Genomic DNA, 18,390 nt, shown 5'->3' with positions numbered 1-18,390 from the left:
CACAAGCAGGGGAGAGGCAGGCAGAGGGAGAAGAGAAGCAGGCTCCCCGCTGAGCAGGGAGCCTGATGAGGGGCTCCATCTCAGGACCCTGGGATCATGACCTGAGCCAAAGGTGGACGCTTACTAGTCTTAGCTATCCAGGCACCCCTAAAACTGTTTCTTAATGTCTTTCCTGCTTTCACTGTCGTCTCTTGAGAGACCATGTCTGATTTCCACTGCTTTCCTTTGGCACTTTGCACAGTCCTTGGTGCACAGTATGCACTTCATGGATATTTTTATTTTTTAAAAGATTATTTATTTATTCATGAGAGACACACAGAGAGGCAGAGACACAGGCAGAGGGAGAAGCAGGCTCCCTACAGAGAGCCCGATCTGGGACTCCATCTGGATCCCGGGACTCCAGGATCATGCCCTGGGCTGAAGGCAAGCCCTAAACTGCTGAGCCACCCAGGTGTACGTACCCATGGATATTTTTTATTTTATTTTATTTTATTTTATTTTATTTTATTTTATTTTATTTTAATTTTATTTTTATTTTTTATTTTTTATTTTTTTTTTTACAGATTTTATTCATTTATTGAAACAGAGAGAGAGGCAGAGGGAGAAGCAGGCTCCATGCAGGGAGCCCGATGTGGGACTCCATCCCAGGTCCCCAGGATCACACCCCAGGCTGCAGGGGGCGCCAAACCGCTGCACCACCGGGGCTGCCCTCCATGGATATTTTTTAAATAAATTATAGGAACAGAGTTCTTGTTTGTTCTCAGCTGCATCTCCTGTGTCCAGACACAGCTTAGCACAGATTAGTAGGTTTTCAACCAATATTTATTGAAGGGATGGATGGAGTAATTACCTGGGAATGACATCGTTTGCTAGTAAATAATAAGTGATAAAAACCCAGAGGCGGAAGTGGTGTGGATGCTGGGTTTTCTGAGAAAACCCATAGCTAACAGCTCCTGAGCTCATTTAGGCCTCAAACACTGTGTGAGGGGCTCACCCTGCACCATTTTATCTCAGGAATTCTAGAAGGTGGGTGCTATTGTGTGACCCCTTATACAGAAAAGGAAATAGAGGCACAGAGAAGGCAAGCTACTGACCCATGTTCACACAGCTGTCAGCAGAGGAGGCAGCTGGTTTTGAAGCTTGAGCTCACAACTTTTCCTGTATGTATTTACATCTTAAAGGGAAAAACTTTAAAAACACTATGATTTCAGGATCCCTGGGTGGCTCAGTGGTTGAGCATCTGCCTTCAGCTCAGGGCATGATCCCAGGGTCCTGGGATGGAGTCCCACATTGGGCTCCCCATGGGGAGCCTGCTTCTCCCTCTGCCTGTGTCTCTGCCTTTCTCTGTCTCTCATGAATAAATAAATAAAATCTTAAAAAAAACAAACAAACACTGATTTCTTTAGCAGAAATACTTTTACAGTGAATATCTTTATCTTGAGCAAGGGGCCTGCAGGGAACACATTTTTTTTTTTTAAAGATTTATTTATTTATTTATGATAGACACAGAGAGAGAGAGAGAGAGAGAGAGAGAGAGGCAGGCTCCATGCAACAAGCCTGATGTGGGTCTCCAGGATCACCCCCTGGGCTGCAGGTGGCACTAAACCGCTGTGCCACCAGGGCTGCCCTCAAAAAATCTTTAATAAACCCAGATTTCTGTTAGAGTCATTCCCCCTCCCTCCACCCCCCTGCCCTTACTTTGGTAACTTAAACCTTCTAAAAATATATCAGTGTCAGGTTCCAGTGACTAATCCAGCCTGAAAGCAGGAAGGACAGGGGGTGAAGCATAATCCCCCCTAATCTGGTTATGAGCCGCCCACCCCTCTCTAGACTGTGAGCCTGTCTTGGTAAACTTTGGTTTGTGAGGCACTGTGGAGGAAATCCTTGAAGCATATGGAGTGCCAAGTAGGTATTAAATTTTGGCCCTCGATCCCCCAAGAAAACTAGCAACTCAAAAGCAAGTCCAACTTGTCAGTGAAATCCAGAACTGTTTCTGTGTGCCTGACAATCTAAGAGCACTTTTAGGAAAGCATTCAGGGGCACCAGCAAAGAGGATTAGACAGGGGAGACTAACTCTCAAGAGAAAGATTTAGAAGAACCACTGCCCCCACCAGGTTATCCAGCTGAGCACAGTAGCACTGGGGTTTTAATTCAGATTCACAAATACAACTAAATTGTCACTTAAGGATGATCAGCAACTATTTTTCACTTCGAAGCAAAGTGAGATAATAGACTTCAAGAACCTGCCAGCCCAAAGGACTGGGTTTTTGACTGATTGTTCTATCTCAGTCTCCTTCTTTTTTTTTAAAATTACACATTAAAAAAAATATTTATTTATTCATGAGATACGGGGGGGTGGGGGCAGAGACACAGGCAGAGGGAGAAGCAGGCTCCATGCAGGGAGCCCAACGTGGGACTTGATCCCAGGTCTCCAGGATCACACCCTGAGCTGAAGGCTGCGCTAAACGGTTGGGCCACCCGGGCTGCCCCCCAGTCCCCTTTTGACATGCGTCTGCACATAGCCTGCAATCTGCACCACAGGCAGCATCTGGACCCATCATAATGTTCCAGAAGATCCTTCCTACAACACTAGATTGGTGTCAGAGCTCCAGCGGATTGTATGTCAACTGTACTTCAACAAAATAGGTAAATTAATTAAAAAAAAAAGTCTCAAAAAAAAAAAAAAGTCTCGCTGAAATGTTTATAGTCATACTGTGCAGAAGACGAGGGAGGGGGCACCTGGGTGGCTCAGTTGTTTAAGTGTCTGCCTTTGGCTCATGATCCTGGGGTCCTGGGATGGAGCCCCCTGTTCAACTCAGTGGGAGTCTGCTTCTCCCTCTGCCCCTCCCCGCTGCTCATGCACATGTGCTCTTTCTCTCTCAAATGAATAAATAAAATCTTAAAAAAATTAAAATAAAAAAGAACATGAGGGAGGAAGTACAAGCTGGGAATAAGAAAAATTGACAAGTCCTCTCTCCGTTCCTGCTGGTTCAGGACAAGCTCCTCACGTAATGTGACATCATCCCTGCTGTGGCAGCAGGTAACACTCAACCTGGCACTTACTATATTATAGGAATGGTTCTCAGTACCCTAAAACATGATTGTCACAGCACTGCAAGTAGTACTGAGGCAGGTCCTGTAATCATCTTGATTGTACTGATGAAGAAACAGTCACAGAGACGCTAAATGACTTTGCCCAAGGACACAGAGCTGACTACAGCGAGACAACTGGGGATCTGGACTCAGGCAGCCCGGGCACAGGGCCGCATCATTAACCATTATGCCACACTGCCTTTGTAAGATGACACGGCCATGACAGGACATGACATGATACTCTAGAGCTCCTTGCACGGATAGAAAGATTTTATGTGCTGCCTTTTGTGACCATATCTCAAGTTCAATCATCACTTGCACTGTTTCTTTCAGGGACCCTTATTTCTCCCGCTGGGAAAGATGCAACAGTTGACACCTGAACAAATTGCCTTTAAGACTCAAGTTACAGGTCTTCTTGGAATTTGTGTTGTGACTTGAAACAGAGCCTTAGAAGTTGTCCAAACAGCTGAGAAACATGACTCAATTGCACTCTAAATTTATTCATCTGCTTCCACGCCTGGATCCCACGCCTGGATCCCTCCTCACATCGCCTTCGCTGGCCCTGCTCCTCAAGGGGATGAAGCTGGGTTGCTTTGCTAGTCCTTTCTTCTGATGCCTCCTTGTGAGGGCATGGCTCCCAGGACTTCAGGGAGAAAGGACTGCCTAATGGCATCAGTTTCATCTGCCAGTGGCAGGTGTGGAAACATTTGTCGCAGTGGCCGTGGGTGGCGCCAGTGTAGACTGCCTCAGCTCTCCACTCGCTGGAGGGTATTCGGCTAGGACGTAGAGGAAGCCACCTAGAGCTGCCACAGCCATGGCTGTATTGTGGGAGGAGCAGCTATCTGGGGAGAGAGAGAGAGAGTCCTCCCTGTGAGAGCTGCATGGTGGCCACGGTTCCATTACGAGTGCTTTTTGGCTACTTCCCCAGCCAGCCAGATCTGGGCCAGGTGCCCAGCCACCAGCTGCTAGGAGTGCTGGCCACTGATGGCTCCCCTCTCCAGAGAGATGACCCCAGCCTATTAGGACCTCCTCGTTGGGGAGGTTATGCCTTCTCCCAATGACTTACCAATACAGGACACACAAGCCCAGCCTCCCATGTCAGCAGGGTGACTCAGGTGTGATTTCCACTCCAGAGCTCCCCTCCTCTGGGACCTGACCTGAGGCCACATCCTTGTCCAGCCCTTTCTCACCTTCCCTTGCTGTCAGGCCCCAAATGAGACCTTCTAGGACAGCACCCTATTGCCCATTTTGCAGGTAGGGAAACTGAGGCTTAAGTAGCAGAGCCTAGCTCCCCAGCACTAGGAACTCCACAGCTCATTTCTTGACCTCAATACCCGCCCTCACTGCTGTCTTAGTCTTGCCTGGTCCCAGGTGATCCTGAGCATCTGCCTGACACCTGCCTGAGACAAGAACCCCACAGATGTTACTTAGTTCTCTAAACTCAAAGGGGGCCACCCACCTTTTGTTTCTGATCAGGTGGTGGGGGAGCCAGGACATTCCTCTCCCCTCACAGTCTTGGAGAAGAGAAGGAACCCAGCTAGGGTCTTGGGAGGGAGGGAGAATGCTGGTTTTGAGGAGCCTAACTACCAGCCCTAGCAGCCCACACTATCATACACCAGATGCCAGGGGGAGCACTCTGCATGGTGATCTGATATTAACCCCCAAGAGCTTGATGAAGGAGGCACTGCTAGGTCCCTATTTTACAGATAAAGAAACTGAGGCTCGGAGAGGTTGAGCGACTCTCACATCGAGGAAGGAGCAGAAGCAGATTTGAACCCTGACAGCATGATTTCAAATCCTGTGCTCTAAATCTCCACGCCGGCTGCCCTCCGCTCCATGGATGTGCAGGGGGTGTGCACCAGAAAGAAAGGAAGCACCACTCCCTCCTGGGCAGTTTCCTAGACTGTCCTCACTTCGCAGGGGCCCAGGAGGAACCTCGGGCCTCTCTGCAGCTCCTGCTCCAGCCCTCAGGATGGTCCTGGGTCCAACTGTCTGCTTTTAGGGGGCAGCCAGCAATCCAAGGCATGCACAGCAGACCCTCAACCACCTGGCCATAGGTAGTGCCAGCCCCATGGGTCAGGCAGGCCTAGTCCAGGGCTTCTGGAAGTCTCCTGAGAACGTCTCTCCCTTCTCCAACCCAGTCTTTGGGTTTGTGCTTTCATTCCCTTCTCTTGGCCACCTGTAGGCAGACGATGAGGTTACAATGGCATTCATGGGGAGACATCTAGCTACTGGGATCATTCACCAGCATACACTGGGCATCTGTTCTTCGAGCTGCTATTCCACCTCCTTTCCTGCTTCTGTCTTGCAGTTATTTATTTTTTATTAATTAAAAAAATGAATCAGGTCTTCTCTTCCTTTTTTCTCCCTCCCTCCCTCTCATCTTCCCTTCCTCCCATAATAAATCTTTCTTCCCTTCTCAATATAACTGTATCTGATTCTCAGTGGAGAACAGGTGGACTGACCACGTAATTTATCATCTCAACCAGGACACTTCGGGGAGGAAAGGAGGCGCTATTCTTAATGGCTCCAGGACAACGGGTGTAAACTGGGGACATCTGGACCTGTGGCCACCGGGATTGCACTGGTCACTTGCCTGTTGGCTTGAAGATTCCCTTCTACTCCTTTTTGCTCCAAATTACAGTGAACTGACCCTTCCAAACTACAATTCCCAGGATGCCTTGCCCGTCAGCTTATGGTTAGGTCTGAGCAACAGCAGACACAAACTGTGAAGATGAGGTATTTCTCCCTGTTTCTGGCTCCTCCATGAGCAGCCCCTGCAGGCTCTGCTAACTCCACCTCGGTCCACAGTCCTCCAGCTCGGCCTGCAGGGAGGGTAGTGGCTTCCTGCAATGATTAATCGCTGGGTTTTCTCACTTTTCTGGGTTCACCTCTTGCAACACCTCTGAGAAGAGTTCCCTACATTAAGTTCCCTCTGCCTCAAGTTCCCAGTGTGGGTTCTGTTCTCCTAACTTGACCTTGACCGAGAAAGGGGGTACCCCTGTGATTTTCAGTAACATACTGAAACTTATTTTATGTTCCTTCCACTGGAGATCAGATCTCTTGACTCCCACTTCTTACCCTGCCTTCCACGTCCCAGACCCTGCCTTTCAGGAATGCCAGGGCACATTTCCACTGAGGTGTGCAGCCTTCCTGGGGTGTCTTGGATTCATGCCCAGAAGGCCCCTGGGTATTTTCATTACCTGTAAATTGTTTTTCTCGCCTCTTCATTCTTCTCAAAACATGCTGTTGGTGTTGAATGGTTTTTGATAATTCTTCATTTTCAGCAGCTGGGAGAATTGAAAGGTGACCTTCTCAAGATGGATTTTTACACATTACTCACCAAATCTTCTCCCCCTCACAACACCTCAAGCAACTCAGGTCTTCTCTGGAATCTGGAGGTTCTTCCAGAAGATTCCTTGAGCACCTGTCTGCATACCGTTACACACTGCCTAAATTTGTCATCTACTGATGTTTTTCCAGTTGTGATCCCCCAACCACCCACATCAGAACAGGCAGAGGAGCTTCTTAAAAATGCAAGTTCCACAGGCCCACTTTCTGCCTGCCGTCTCTGTATGTCTGGGGGCCTGAGAATCTTCATTTGATAAACTCCTCTATTTTAAAAACAGCTATCTTATTTTTTTAAAGGTTTTTAAAAATTTATTTATTCAAATAAATAATGTGTGAGAGACACAGAGAAAGAGAGGCAGAGACATAGAGAGAGAAGCAGGCTCTATGTAGGGAGCCTGATGTGGGACTCGATCCACAGACTCCAGGATCACCCCTGGGCCAAGGGCAGGCACTCAACCCCTGAACCACCCAGGCATCCCCAGACTATCTTATTTCAAAAGGTTTGCCTCCTTGAGGATCCCAAGCTTCAGCATTTATTGGGAGCCTCCTCTGTATCATGCACAGGACAGATGTATTATGTATTATGTTAACTCCTCACAGCTCAGGAAAGGGATTAATTAATTAATTAATTAATTAATTAATTTTTCATTTTATTTTATTAAAGATTTTATGTATTTGTTTGAGAGTGAGAGTGAGCATGAGCGGAGGAGAGAGGCAGAGGGAGAAGCAGACTCCCCACTGAGCAAGGTGCCTGACGCAGGGCTTGATTCCAGGACCCTGAGTTCATGGCCTCAGCTGAAGGAAGATGCTTAACCATCTGAGCCACCCAGGTGCTCCAGGAAGGAGATATTATACTCATTTATTTACAGATGAGGAAATCAAGGCTCAGTGAGGTGAAGTGACTTACAGAAAAGAGGACCAGCTGCCCAGGATCACCCAGGTGGAAAGGAGCTATGTCCTCTCTGCCTCTACGTCTATGTCACCTGCTCCAGACATCTTGCCTGAATACTTCTACCCAAAGAACCTTCTTCCATATTCCTTTCTTTCTAAAGTAGCCTGTTGTCTCCTTTACAGCCCTTATCAGAACTTTCAATTATTTCACTTATTGGTTAATTTAGGGGCTTTCTGCCTCTTTTCTTCAGGGCTCATTTTCCCCAGAGCCTGGCACAGAGCAGGTGCTCAGGGAATACTTACTGAAGAATGGACTTGTTTACGCAGGTGCTGGGGAAAAACACCTTCCAAAAAGACTGTCTCCTATTTTGCAAAGTTTTGGCTTCCAAAGGTCTAAGCCTATTTCTGTGTGTGAGTGTGTGTTCACATGTGGGTTTGTGTGCATATACATGTTGCACATCTCTCTGAGCTACTAAGACCGCTCTACCACTACCACCCCCCACCAGCCTCCTGCTCCCAGCCAGTGTGGAAGTGCAGCTCACCAGGCTTCCCGAAGCATCCTTCTTGTGACTTCTGCCAGTTGAGAATGGCTTCCAGCCACCGGAGCTTGTAGAAATCCAAGAAGCCGCTGATCCCGCAAAACATGACTGGAAGCAAAGACAGAGGACCTCTACAGGCCTGCCCCTCCAGGCCCACCTGCTTCCATGCCCAAGGCTGTACAGTGCCACCTGCCTCCTCCTGCCCGGGGAGGTGGGTGCTCAATGCAGTGGCCGGAAGAAGGCAGCTCCCAGGCTAGGCCCTGCCTTCCATTTAGGGCCTTCACTGGAGGAACTCAAGAGTTGAGGTCCATAGAGGGATCTAGATGCCCAAGCCAAGGAGCAGCCCCCCAGAGACTCCTTTTCTGCCTCATCTCTGAGGCTTCAAAGTCTGTTTGCCAGTCAGCTAGGCTGTCAGTCCAAAGCTCCATCACTGGTCAGCCTTTGGGGGCAGGAAGCAGTCACATAGTGGCAGATGAAATATAGGATGGCCAATTAAATTTGAGTGTCCAATAAACACAAATGCAAATTTTAAAGCATAAGCATATCCCATGGAATGTCCAGGATATGCTTATACTAAAAATATATTCAGTTTATCTGAAGTTCAAATTTTCTTGTGCACCCTGTATTTTTATTTGCTAAATCTGGCAGTCCTACTGGAGCTGTTCGCATGTGTGCACGCGTGCCCTCTGAATCAGGGACACTCCACTGCTTTGTCCCTAGAGAGGAATGCCAGGGCTCACTGTTTTCCATGAAGATGTCCCGGGTGGAGTAGGCATATCCGATGGCCTCAGCTCTCCAGTTCAGGTCCATCATGTTGGCACAAAAGAGGTTCATGTAGTGCTGGCTCTGGCGAAACAGCCCCTCGGTGCACCCCTTCTGAGGGGGAACAAACAGCCAGAAACAGGGAAGTTAGTGGTATGGGTGACATACCCACACACTGTTCCAGAAGTCTTTCCCCTATTCCCAGAATTTCTTCCCCATCTATACCCCTGGACTCCTGGGGGCTCTGTTACTGGGGGGGGGGTGTCAGAAAGAGCTAGGTGTGAGTCGGCTCTGCCACTCAGGAGCTGTGTGACCGGAGCCAACTCAGTTAACCTTTTTTTTTTTTTTTTGAAGATTTTATTTATTTTTGAAAGATATAAAGAGAGAGAGACAGAGGCAGAGGGAGAAGCAGGCTCCTTGTGAGGAGCCTGATGTGGGACTCGATCCCAGGACTCTGGGATCATGACCTGAGCCAAAGGTAGACGCTCAACCACTGAGCCACCTGGGTGCCCTAACTTAACCTTTCTGAGCCCCAAGGGTCTCAGCCACAGGGAAAGGGGGATGTCGCTGGGTGCTGCACCAGAGGTGCTCACCTGGATGGGTAGTACTATGATTAGAAAGTGCCCGACACAAGCCTGACTCTACAGTGTCCTAGCCATTCATGGCTGTCACGTTCAGATTCCAGGCTAACCCAACTGGCAGCTTCGGTGCTGCTCAAAGCATGGGCCATGGACGGGTCCCAGGGACAGGACAGGATATGAGATGAGGCAGTTTCTGTAGCAATGTGTCAGAGGAGCTTTCTACTGGTTCAATCTAGTAATCAAAATAATTTTCCTCATAATTTGATTTTTATTTTATTTACAGAAATACTGGACAGTGACAACTTACAAATAAATTTTAAAAAACTTAAAACCTGCCAAATAAAACATTAAACACCTTCTCAGCTAATAATTTCTGCACATAGAATAACATCTTTCCACAGAGATAATGAGCCTTATCTTTTTTTTAAAGATTTTATTTATTTGATAGAAAGAGAGGATGAACAGGGGAAGAAGCAGAGGGAGAGGGAGAAGCAGGCCCTCCACCCAGCAGAAAGCCCAATGCAGGGCTCGATCCCAGGACCCTGGGACCATGACCTAGCTGAAGGCAGATGCTTAACCAACTGCCAACTGAGCCCCCCAGGCGCCCCTGAGCCTTACCTTTCTTTCTTTTTTTTTAAAGATTTTATTTATTTATTCATGAGAGACACAGAGAGAGAGAGAGACAGAGAGACAGAGAGACAGAGGCAGAGGGAGAAGTAAGCTCCACTCAGGGAGCCCGATGTGGGACTTGATCCCGGGTCTCCAGGATCACGCCCCGGACCGAAGGCGGTGCTAACCACTGATCCACCCAGGGAATTCCCTGAGCCTTACTTTTCTATATGAGGAAATATGTATATTTAAAATTATTATTAATATTAATTATTATTAATTAATATTAATTATTATTATTAATGAGCAACGTTTGATCTCTTGGGTTTGGAAGAGCATCGGGTACTGCAGAGGCAGGGGTTTTCTGGAAGCTGCTACAGACCAAATGTTCTAAATCCTTGTCCATTTGTATTGTTTGCTGAGTTCTTTCTGCTGCTTCTCTTTTACTCTTTCTCTCTTTTTGTTTTCCTGGTGCCTACAATCCAGTTCAGCACGCAAAGCTATCTATCCAACTAGAATCCGGATCCTACCATCCCTCCTCCCTAGTCTGGTTCCGTATTATAGTGTTACAGCAGACAGCTACTCTGACTTCTCCTTCTTGGTGTCCAAAAACCCACTTATTTTCCCTGTGTGCAGTATACAAAAGCCATATTGCCACGAGCCCCTTTTTATCTTTCTCTGTCCTGTATGTGTGTGGCTGGCCCATGTGGGGCACTTACCATTCTGGCCAAGAGGAAGAAGAGCAGCTGGTGGGACAGGCCGTAGCCTGAGTAGCCGGGCTTGGTCATCAGGGTTCTGCAGAAGTCAGAGACCTGGCAGGGCTGGTTGCTGTCTGTCCTGGGGAAGAAGTGGTTCAGGCTCTAGAGAAGGGTGCCCGAAAGGAAGTTTGAGGACATGGAGCCTTCCTTGGTCCCTATTCTCCCACTGGTTCTTAGAAACCCAGTAGGTTCCAGGCACGAGCTCTGCCCAAGGGGTTGCTGGATAGAACACAGGTGTACTATGTCTTGCTTTTTCTAAACCAGTAACTCCAGCATAGGGGAGGTGACACTGGAGTTATCCTGGGTTGGGGGAACTCCAGGGGGCTGCAGCTTCCTATTGCTCTGTGGGACCCCTAAGAATACTCTTTCCCAGCACTGCTCTACACAGCAGTCCTCTGAGCCTAGGGCTGATTTTGGGCATGCTCCAAGGCTACTGCACAACAGGGTAAAATGGTGAGCTTAATGAGGCTCTATTCCTGCTTTCAGAGACCTATAGCTCAGTGAGGGAGGCAGAACCATAGACAAATATAGATTGTATCTATGGCTACTAGTGGTGCTAGGAGAGCCAGCCTACTCGGAGAGGTCAGTCTTGTGCAGTGGGGCCAGGGAAGGTTCTGGAGGAAGGATGTGGCCCTGAAGTGTAAGCAGTTACTTAGGCATGGAGATGGGTGGGGCGCGGCATGCCAGCTAGGCACAGGCAAAGTAGGTACTCTTGAGAGTGTGACAAGGGCCCCAGGAGATGGACGAGAGAGGTCCCCAGACCCGGGACAACAGCAGGAGTTGGGGCTTTGTTCTGAGAACAACAGGAAGCTTCACACCAGGGGCAGGATGTTCAGATGTGGTTTTTGAAAGGATCCCCTCAGGTCTGAGAGACCCATGGGGTATGGGTGGCAGGCAAAAGGAGGGCATGCAGGAAGTGGGGGAGACAGTTGGACTTCACTGCAAGTCTTGAGTGGGCGTGGAGCCAGCTTAGGGCTCAATGGGGGTGGGAGAGGTTGGTGTCAGGGTGGTTGGGCAGGTGGCTTTGCCTGGTTTTACACAGATCCTTGGGGACTTGGAGAGTGGGTGGGACAGGAGGACAAACAGAGAATAAGTGTTTTGGGATTTTGGGAAGCAGGGCAAGTGCAGGGGGCCTACCCTGTTCCCAGCAGTTGCACCAGACAGGAGTCACTGAGTTCCTCTGAGAAGGAGTCCTGTGGCTCAAAGGTGGGGTAGACCATGGAGGCATCTGTGCTGGTCCAGGCACGCGGAAGCTTCCAAAACCCAGGCTGGATGGTTGGCTGGAACTCTGGTAGAGAGGTGAGGTGAGGAGGAAGACACTGAGGAGTGGTGGGCCAAGACTTGCCTAACAGCACCCAGGCTCCTGCAGCCTAAGCCAAGGAACTAGGTGTCCCTGTCCAGGTAGCCCTAACCACACACAAGCCTGCTCAGGGCTCTGAGCCTTGCCTGCTGGTTACACATTGTATTTGAAACTCTCAGGAAGCTCTTCTAAAACAACAACAAACAACAAAAAATTTTTTTAAATCAATAAGAATAGTGTTGGGACAGGGTTTTTTTTTTTTTTTTGGGACAGGTTTTGATCAAATCCACTTTATCCCATGGAAGCATGAGACATACAAAAAGGGTTAGTTGACTCCTTTGGCTTGGTTAGAAAGCGGAGTTCTTACAAAACAGATGTCAAGGGACATCATTAGGTTGACACGAGTTGGGATGGTCTTAGGATCAGGCCTGGGAGGAGGTAGGGGACCTGGAGATCAGAGGTAGGGAGGAGGGAGGAGGGCTGGGGTGTGCAGCCAGGCTGTTGTCTGAAAAGGAAGGATGGACGGGCTAATTATCTCCTCATTTGCTCCCACACGCCTGACTGGGAGCTGGGAGTCTGGTTTTATAGCTCGCCTGCCTCCACCACCCTCTGGAATATAGGGTGGGTCAGAGAGATACAAATAATAGCAGGTTGCTAATGTTTGATGCACAAAGGGCTGAATTACTTTTGAGATACCCTACTCTCTGGGACAGACCAGACCCTCCACTCTGGTCTAGGATGAAGGCTACCAAGCTGGGTTAGCTGAACAAGGAGACATGTTCCCTACTCCCCATGTGGGTGGGAGAGGTCATCTCAACCTGGTCAGGGATGACCAAACATTCCCCAGGGTCAGCCTGTGGTGTGTTTGGCCCACTAGAACTCAGTTGGTTACAGACTGTTCCAGACCCTCCCTGACACGAGGAGGAGCGCCCTCAGATGCTGTGTTCCTGAAGAAATGGGACTCTACTCTCCTGCTATTACCTCTTAGGTACTTGGGGTCACTCAGCTTGAGGTAGAAGATGGATCTGTGAAGGAGAGGCGCTAGCTTTTCCACCAGCTTCGCCACGCGCAGGCTCAGCTGCTGCAGCTGGGGGTCCTGGGCCCACTTTTCCTGAACACCTTTTAGCTGCACTGGAAAGGAAAAGACTTCATTCATTTCATCATTTGACAAACCACTTGGACAGGAAAAATTATCCTAACTTATAATGCTTCCCGAGCCTCCCTGCCTCCTCCAGCTTCTGAGAAGAAAGACTTGGCTGAGCTTATTAGAAATTAGGTCTTGTGGGGCTCAGCCAGGTGATGTGGGTGCGATGGGGGTGGGGCTGGAGTGCTAGAAGTTGGCAGCTAAGAGCTTGATTTTTGGAGGTGGGCCTGGGTTCAGATCCTGACTCTAACACTTTCTTGTTGGGGGACCTGAGAAAGATATTTAATTTATTTCCATTTTACTTTATTCATCTATAAAATGGGGAATGATGTTCTTTACTTCTTGGAGTGGGTGGTTGTAAGGATTAAATGAACTAATGTATAGAGAGGACTTAGCATTATTCATAGTACAGAGTAAACACTTAATACAGTTTAGTTGTAAGTATTGATTAGGGAGATTTAAGGTTTGCTCTACAGGAGAAAAAGATGAGGAAGGGACTGAGTGGAGAGCCACTGTGTACAAGTGTACAACTGTACACAGTTGAGCAGGTTGTACACTGCACAAGAGCAGTATATATTCCTATCATGGATTTGTATATGTACTGAGACAATTTTCCAGCAGATGGCAGGCAAGTGACTTGAGGAAGGAGACATCTTTTTCTAATCCTCACAGAGGTGCCTTTTGGATTAGCAGTGGCTCCGCAGGGGTGGGAGAAAATGGTGATGGTGAGGACAAAAGAGGTGGTCAAGAGAGGAGAGGTGAGGGAAAGCCTCAGCACGGGGCTGAGAGGGTGAGACTTGGCTTGAGTTGTTCTCTGCTTCAGGTAGAGACTTTGGTGGGGAGGGTGGATGAGGTTTAAGAGGGCGCTAAGCCCCTGGGTGGCTCAGTGGTTTAGCACTGCCTTCAGCCCGGGGTGTGATCCTGGAGACCCAGGATCGAGTCCTGCATCAGGCTCTCTGCATGGAGCCTGCTTCTCCCTCTGCCTGTGTCTCTGCCCCCCTCTCTCTCTCTGTGTGTGTGTGTCTCTCATGAATAAATAAATAAAATCTTAAAAAAAAAAAAGAGGGTTCTAAGCAAGTTTTGTGGGATGACAGGCCCTGTAACATGCTTTTCCAGGCATGACTCTCTCTCTGCCCTTGAACCTAGGCTGTCTGCTTCTGAAGCCTTGCTCCAGACTGCTTGGCTCTACAGCAGATGAAACCCAGAAGGGGTAGCTGAGTTAGCAGTGAGGTGCACCCAACCTGGCCTCCTGGTGGTATTTCTCCCTGCCTGTGTGGCTGTTGCTGCCACCTTCTGGTTCACCCTCCTGGCTGGCAGAGGCAGCTGGAGGGGTGCTTTTCTCTGGTAGAGTTAATGTCTACCTGTCCAGCCCCAAGCAGAATGAATCTGGGGGATCAATGGGTATCTTATTGCTCCTGGATCCCCCAGAATGTAAACTTCTTCTCTCTGTCTCCCAGGAGGCCAAGAATGAGGATAGGACCTAACCTGGCCAGCCAGTTTTTCATACCCTTCCAAGCCCCTCCTACACTGTGTGGGGCTGACCCCTAAAACCAGTAAGAAACTAGGGGAAACAATGGTGTGTGACCTTCAAGGCTTGGCTGTAAAAGATGTTGAGGCTTCTACCTTGCTCTCTCTGGAGTCACTTGCTCTAGGGGAAGCCAGCTGCCATTTTGCAAGGCCACTCACATAGCTGTATGGTGAGGCCATGTGGTGAGGAATTGAGGCCTCCAGGGGTTACCTGGGAGTGAATGGGGTGGCTCCTCTGGCCCTAGTCAAGCCTTCAGATGATCACACCCCCGGCTGACATCATGACTCCAACCTTATGTGAGACCCTGAGCCAGAACCACCCAGCCCAACAGTTCTTGGATCCCTGACAAACAGAAATGGTAACTGTTTTATTGTTTTATGCAGCTAAGTTTGGGGATCATTTGTTATGTATCAGTAGGTTATGCAAAGAGATAGAGTAGAGCCATGGAGAGGAGAGGAGGGGGTGGCCTTGGTTTAAGGCTGTTGTGTGGTGTCAGCTTGGGCTGTCTCGTCCCTCCTTCCCAGCCACATCGACCCTGTAATGATTCAGGTAACGGGTGCCAAGTCAGACAGAGCAGGGTTCTAAGCCCACCACCTGCACATGCTGGCTGTGTGACCTTGGACATTCTTTTTTTTTTTTTTTTTTTTAAGACCTTATTTATTTATTCATGAGAGACAGAGGGAGGAACAGACACAGGCAGAGGGAGAAGCAGACTCCACGCAGGGAACCTGACGTGGGACTCAATCCCAGGTCTCCAGGATCATGTCCCGGGCCGAAGGTGGTGCCAAACTGCTGAGCCACCTGAGCTGCCCTGGACATTCTCTTTTAAAGCCTGTCCTCCTCTCATTGGTAAAAAGGGGATAATAATAATGAACTTACTTTAAGGATTGTGGGGAGAAGTCAGAGAAATGCCCCACAGGAGGGCTTACATTGTTTCAGTGCTTAGCGGGTACTTAGCAAACTTCATCTTTTATTATCTCACGGACCCCAGAAAGCACACAGCCGAGGGAACCACCTGCCCTTCCTTCCCCTCTCCATGAGGAACCGACAGGTCCATGGGACAGCTGCTGACAAAAGTCTGTTACCTATTCCAGGAATGTTTATTCAACGGCTGCTTGGAGGGAGCCCAGTGCGTGGCTGACTTCCAGGGTGGTCAGAAAAATCAGTGCAATGCCCACCCTTCCCTCAAGGGCTGTTACAGCAGGTGGATTTGAATACTAGATCCCCTGCCCATCAGCTGTGAGGCGTAGGGAGGTTACTGAACCTCTCTGTGCCTCAAAGTCTTCATCTGCAGAAAGCAAAACAGAGCACATTCCTGTCTGGGCTGTCTGGCGATTACACGCAGCCAGTGCCTGGGTGACATTCAAGGCACATTTGCCGGGTCACATGCTGTGGTTTTGCGGGCTCCTTCCTTTATTAAAAAAAAATAGATTAAAGCATATGTCTTAAGACTGCATTAGTATAAAGATGGATATGCTTATATTCTATATTATTCTCTTTGACCTAAAAGTTCATTTTTATTCTTTCTGACTTTCAGAGAAACCAAAACATTTTCGTGGGCCCCTGAAAGTATCCTGTGCCCAACGGGGAAGCCAGTCCTGTGGTCTTTTACTATTAATCATTTCTTTTTTTTTAAGGATATATATTTTTTAAGATTTTACTTATTCATGAGAGACAGAGAGAGAGAGAGAGAAAGAGAGAGAGAGGCTCCATGCCAGGAGCCTGACGTGGGACTCGATCCTGGGTCTCCAGGATCACACCTGGGTTGAAGGCAGGAGCCGAACCACTGAGCCACCCAGGGATCCCCTATTATTCATTTCTAGAGGCATTATAGGGTGGGGCTGAGATTAAATGGAGACCCTGGTCCTAGCTTCAGAGGGTCTTGGATCTTCAGACTCTCCAGGATGCCTCCTGGGGGAGGTCAGGCACAGAGGCAGACCTGTTCCAGAGCCTCTCCTCCTGCTGGGACCTGGAGTCTGGGTGGGCAGTGGGTGGTAAGCTGCACTGACTACCCAGAGGGGGTGATGTGAAAGGGGGGCTGGCCAGAGCCTCAGGCTGGTTCCAAGTCAGCTCTTTATTACTAAGGGCAAGGGGGCCTTGGGAGAGGGGTTGAGGGGTGTGGGGGGTGGTTCCTTGCTTGCCTTGGTCTATTGCCAGCTCCTTGTAGGTGATCTTAATCCCTGAAAGCTGAACAAACACTTGGCTCTTTTCTTGGAGCCTTGAGGTGGCTTTGGCTGGGAGTAGGGGGAGTGGAGTTGGATCCTGATCCTCAGGGTTCCTGGTTTTGCCCATAGCCGCCCTCCTGTACACCCCCCTCTGCCCATCTCGTTCTTGACATATCAGGATTGGCACTGTCAAGTGAATCATTTCATCCCAGGAAAATAATAATATCCAAATCTTTTCCCATGTGGCCTCTGAATCCTTTTTGCCTCTTAAATAATTGAGGACAGCAGGGCCCCCAAGACACCAGAGGGAGCAAGCCTCCCAGCAGAGCAGGGAGGTGACAGGCTGAGAACCAGCTTTCCAGGGGCCAGTCCAGAGGAATGAACATGCACCCACCTTCCAGGACCCGGAACCCCACCACACCGTCCAGGTTAATTTCAGATAGCCTCTTCTTCAGGAAGGAGGTGGTTCTCTCCAGTGCCGAGAGGATAAAGCCCACGATGGTGGCCTTGCCCTCTGGGGTGTCTGGCAGTGCCAGCGAGGAGGGCTGCAGCGGGGGTAGCGCTGCCAGCAGCAAGAGCAGGAGCAGGAGCCCTGGGCTGGACATGGCTGGTTCTCTGCCTGAGGCTGGTCGGGTGCTTCAGCTCTGGGCCGCTGGCCCCCACATAGCCTCCTCCTTCCCCCTCCTCCTTGCCCCTCCCCTGCAGAGCTGCAGACAATCCGTGAGCGGGGCTGACCCAGCAGCTGGGGGTGGCCTGGCAGCAGGCTGTGGGAGGCCAGCTCTGGAGTGGAGCCAGCTGGCTGCAAGCTTCCCCCTTTCCTTCTCATTGCTGGTTCTCTAGGCCTGCGGACTACATCTTGGATCTACAATTGGAGTCATACTTTAGACATCTAAATGCACTGAAACATAAAGATTTTGGCTTTTTTTTTTCTTGTTGTTTTTAGATTTAATTTAATTTTTAATTTTAAAAAAGATTTTATTTATTTATTAATGAGAGATACAGAAAGAGAGAGGCAGAGACACAGGCAGAGAGAGAGGCAGAGAGAGAAACAGATTCCAAGCAGGGAGCCCGACATGGGACTTGATTCCAGGTCTCCAGGATCACACTTTGGGCTGAAGGCAGACGCCAAACCACTGAGCAGTCCAGGTGTCCCTTGTTGTTTTTTTTAAAATAAGTTTGGAATAAGCTTGTTTGAAGCTACATCTTCCAGAACTGACAGATTTCTGAGGGCAGTGCCTGTCCAGTAAGAAACAGAATATAAGCTGCAAAGGCAAGCCACATGGGCACTTAAAAATCTTCTGGTAGCCACATCTTAGGAAGCAAAGAAAAGCAAGTGAAATAAAAAAAAAAAAAAAGGTTTCTTTTTAAGTAGCCTCCATGCCCAGCGTGGAGCCCAACAGGAGGCCCAGATCCACAATCCTGAGATCAAGACCAGAGCTAAAATCAAGAGTCCGACACTCCACCGACTGAGCCAACCAGGCACCCCAGGTGAAAAATTTTAATGATCTATTTATTGTATTTGGACCAATGGACCCAAAATATAATTTCAACTTGTAATCAATATGATAATGATTAACTTTGTAACATTTTTTAAAATATCAGTTTTCTCAAATGAAGTCTTTGAAATCTGGCATTTTACACTTGAGGCACACTTCAATACAGACTAGCC

At 48.8% G+C, this 18,390-nt stretch overlaps 1 protein-coding gene across 4 annotated transcripts; it reads right to left on the bottom strand.

Moving 5' to 3' along the window:
- Nucleotides 1-3,573: 3,573 nt before the first annotated feature.
- On the bottom strand, nt 3,574-17,379 carry C3H16orf89 (chromosome 3 C16orf89 homolog). Of its 4 annotated transcripts, none has more exons than XM_041749825.1 (8): nt 17,116-17,379; nt 12,866-13,015; nt 11,722-11,872; nt 10,546-10,663; nt 8,615-8,750; nt 7,878-7,982; nt 6,297-6,383; nt 3,574-3,935 (listed from the first exon to the last, which is right to left on the bottom strand). In XM_041749825.1, exons 1-8 carry the CDS (start codon nt 17,324-17,326, stop codon nt 3,772-3,774), a joined length of 1,122 nt encoding a protein of 373 aa, XP_041605759.1. In that variant the 5' UTR covers nt 17,327-17,379; the 3' UTR covers nt 3,574-3,771. The 4 variants fall into 4 exon arrangements, with proteins under 4 accessions (XP_041605759.1, XP_041605760.1, XP_041605761.1 ...); XM_041749826.1 differs by having other exon boundaries at nt 8,615-8,747; XM_041749828.1 differs by lacking the exon at nt 6,297-6,383 and adding an exon at nt 6,437-6,524 and having other exon boundaries at nt 3,802-3,935.
- Nucleotides 17,380-18,390: the final 1,011 nt, after the last annotated feature.

The sequence above is a fragment of the Vulpes lagopus genome, chromosome 3 (assembly GCF_018345385.1).
Source record: "Vulpes lagopus strain Blue_001 chromosome 3, ASM1834538v1, whole genome shotgun sequence".
Taxonomy (NCBI): domain Eukaryota; kingdom Metazoa; phylum Chordata; class Mammalia; order Carnivora; family Canidae; genus Vulpes; species Vulpes lagopus.
This window is presented reverse-complemented; position numbering and strand designations above follow the sequence as displayed.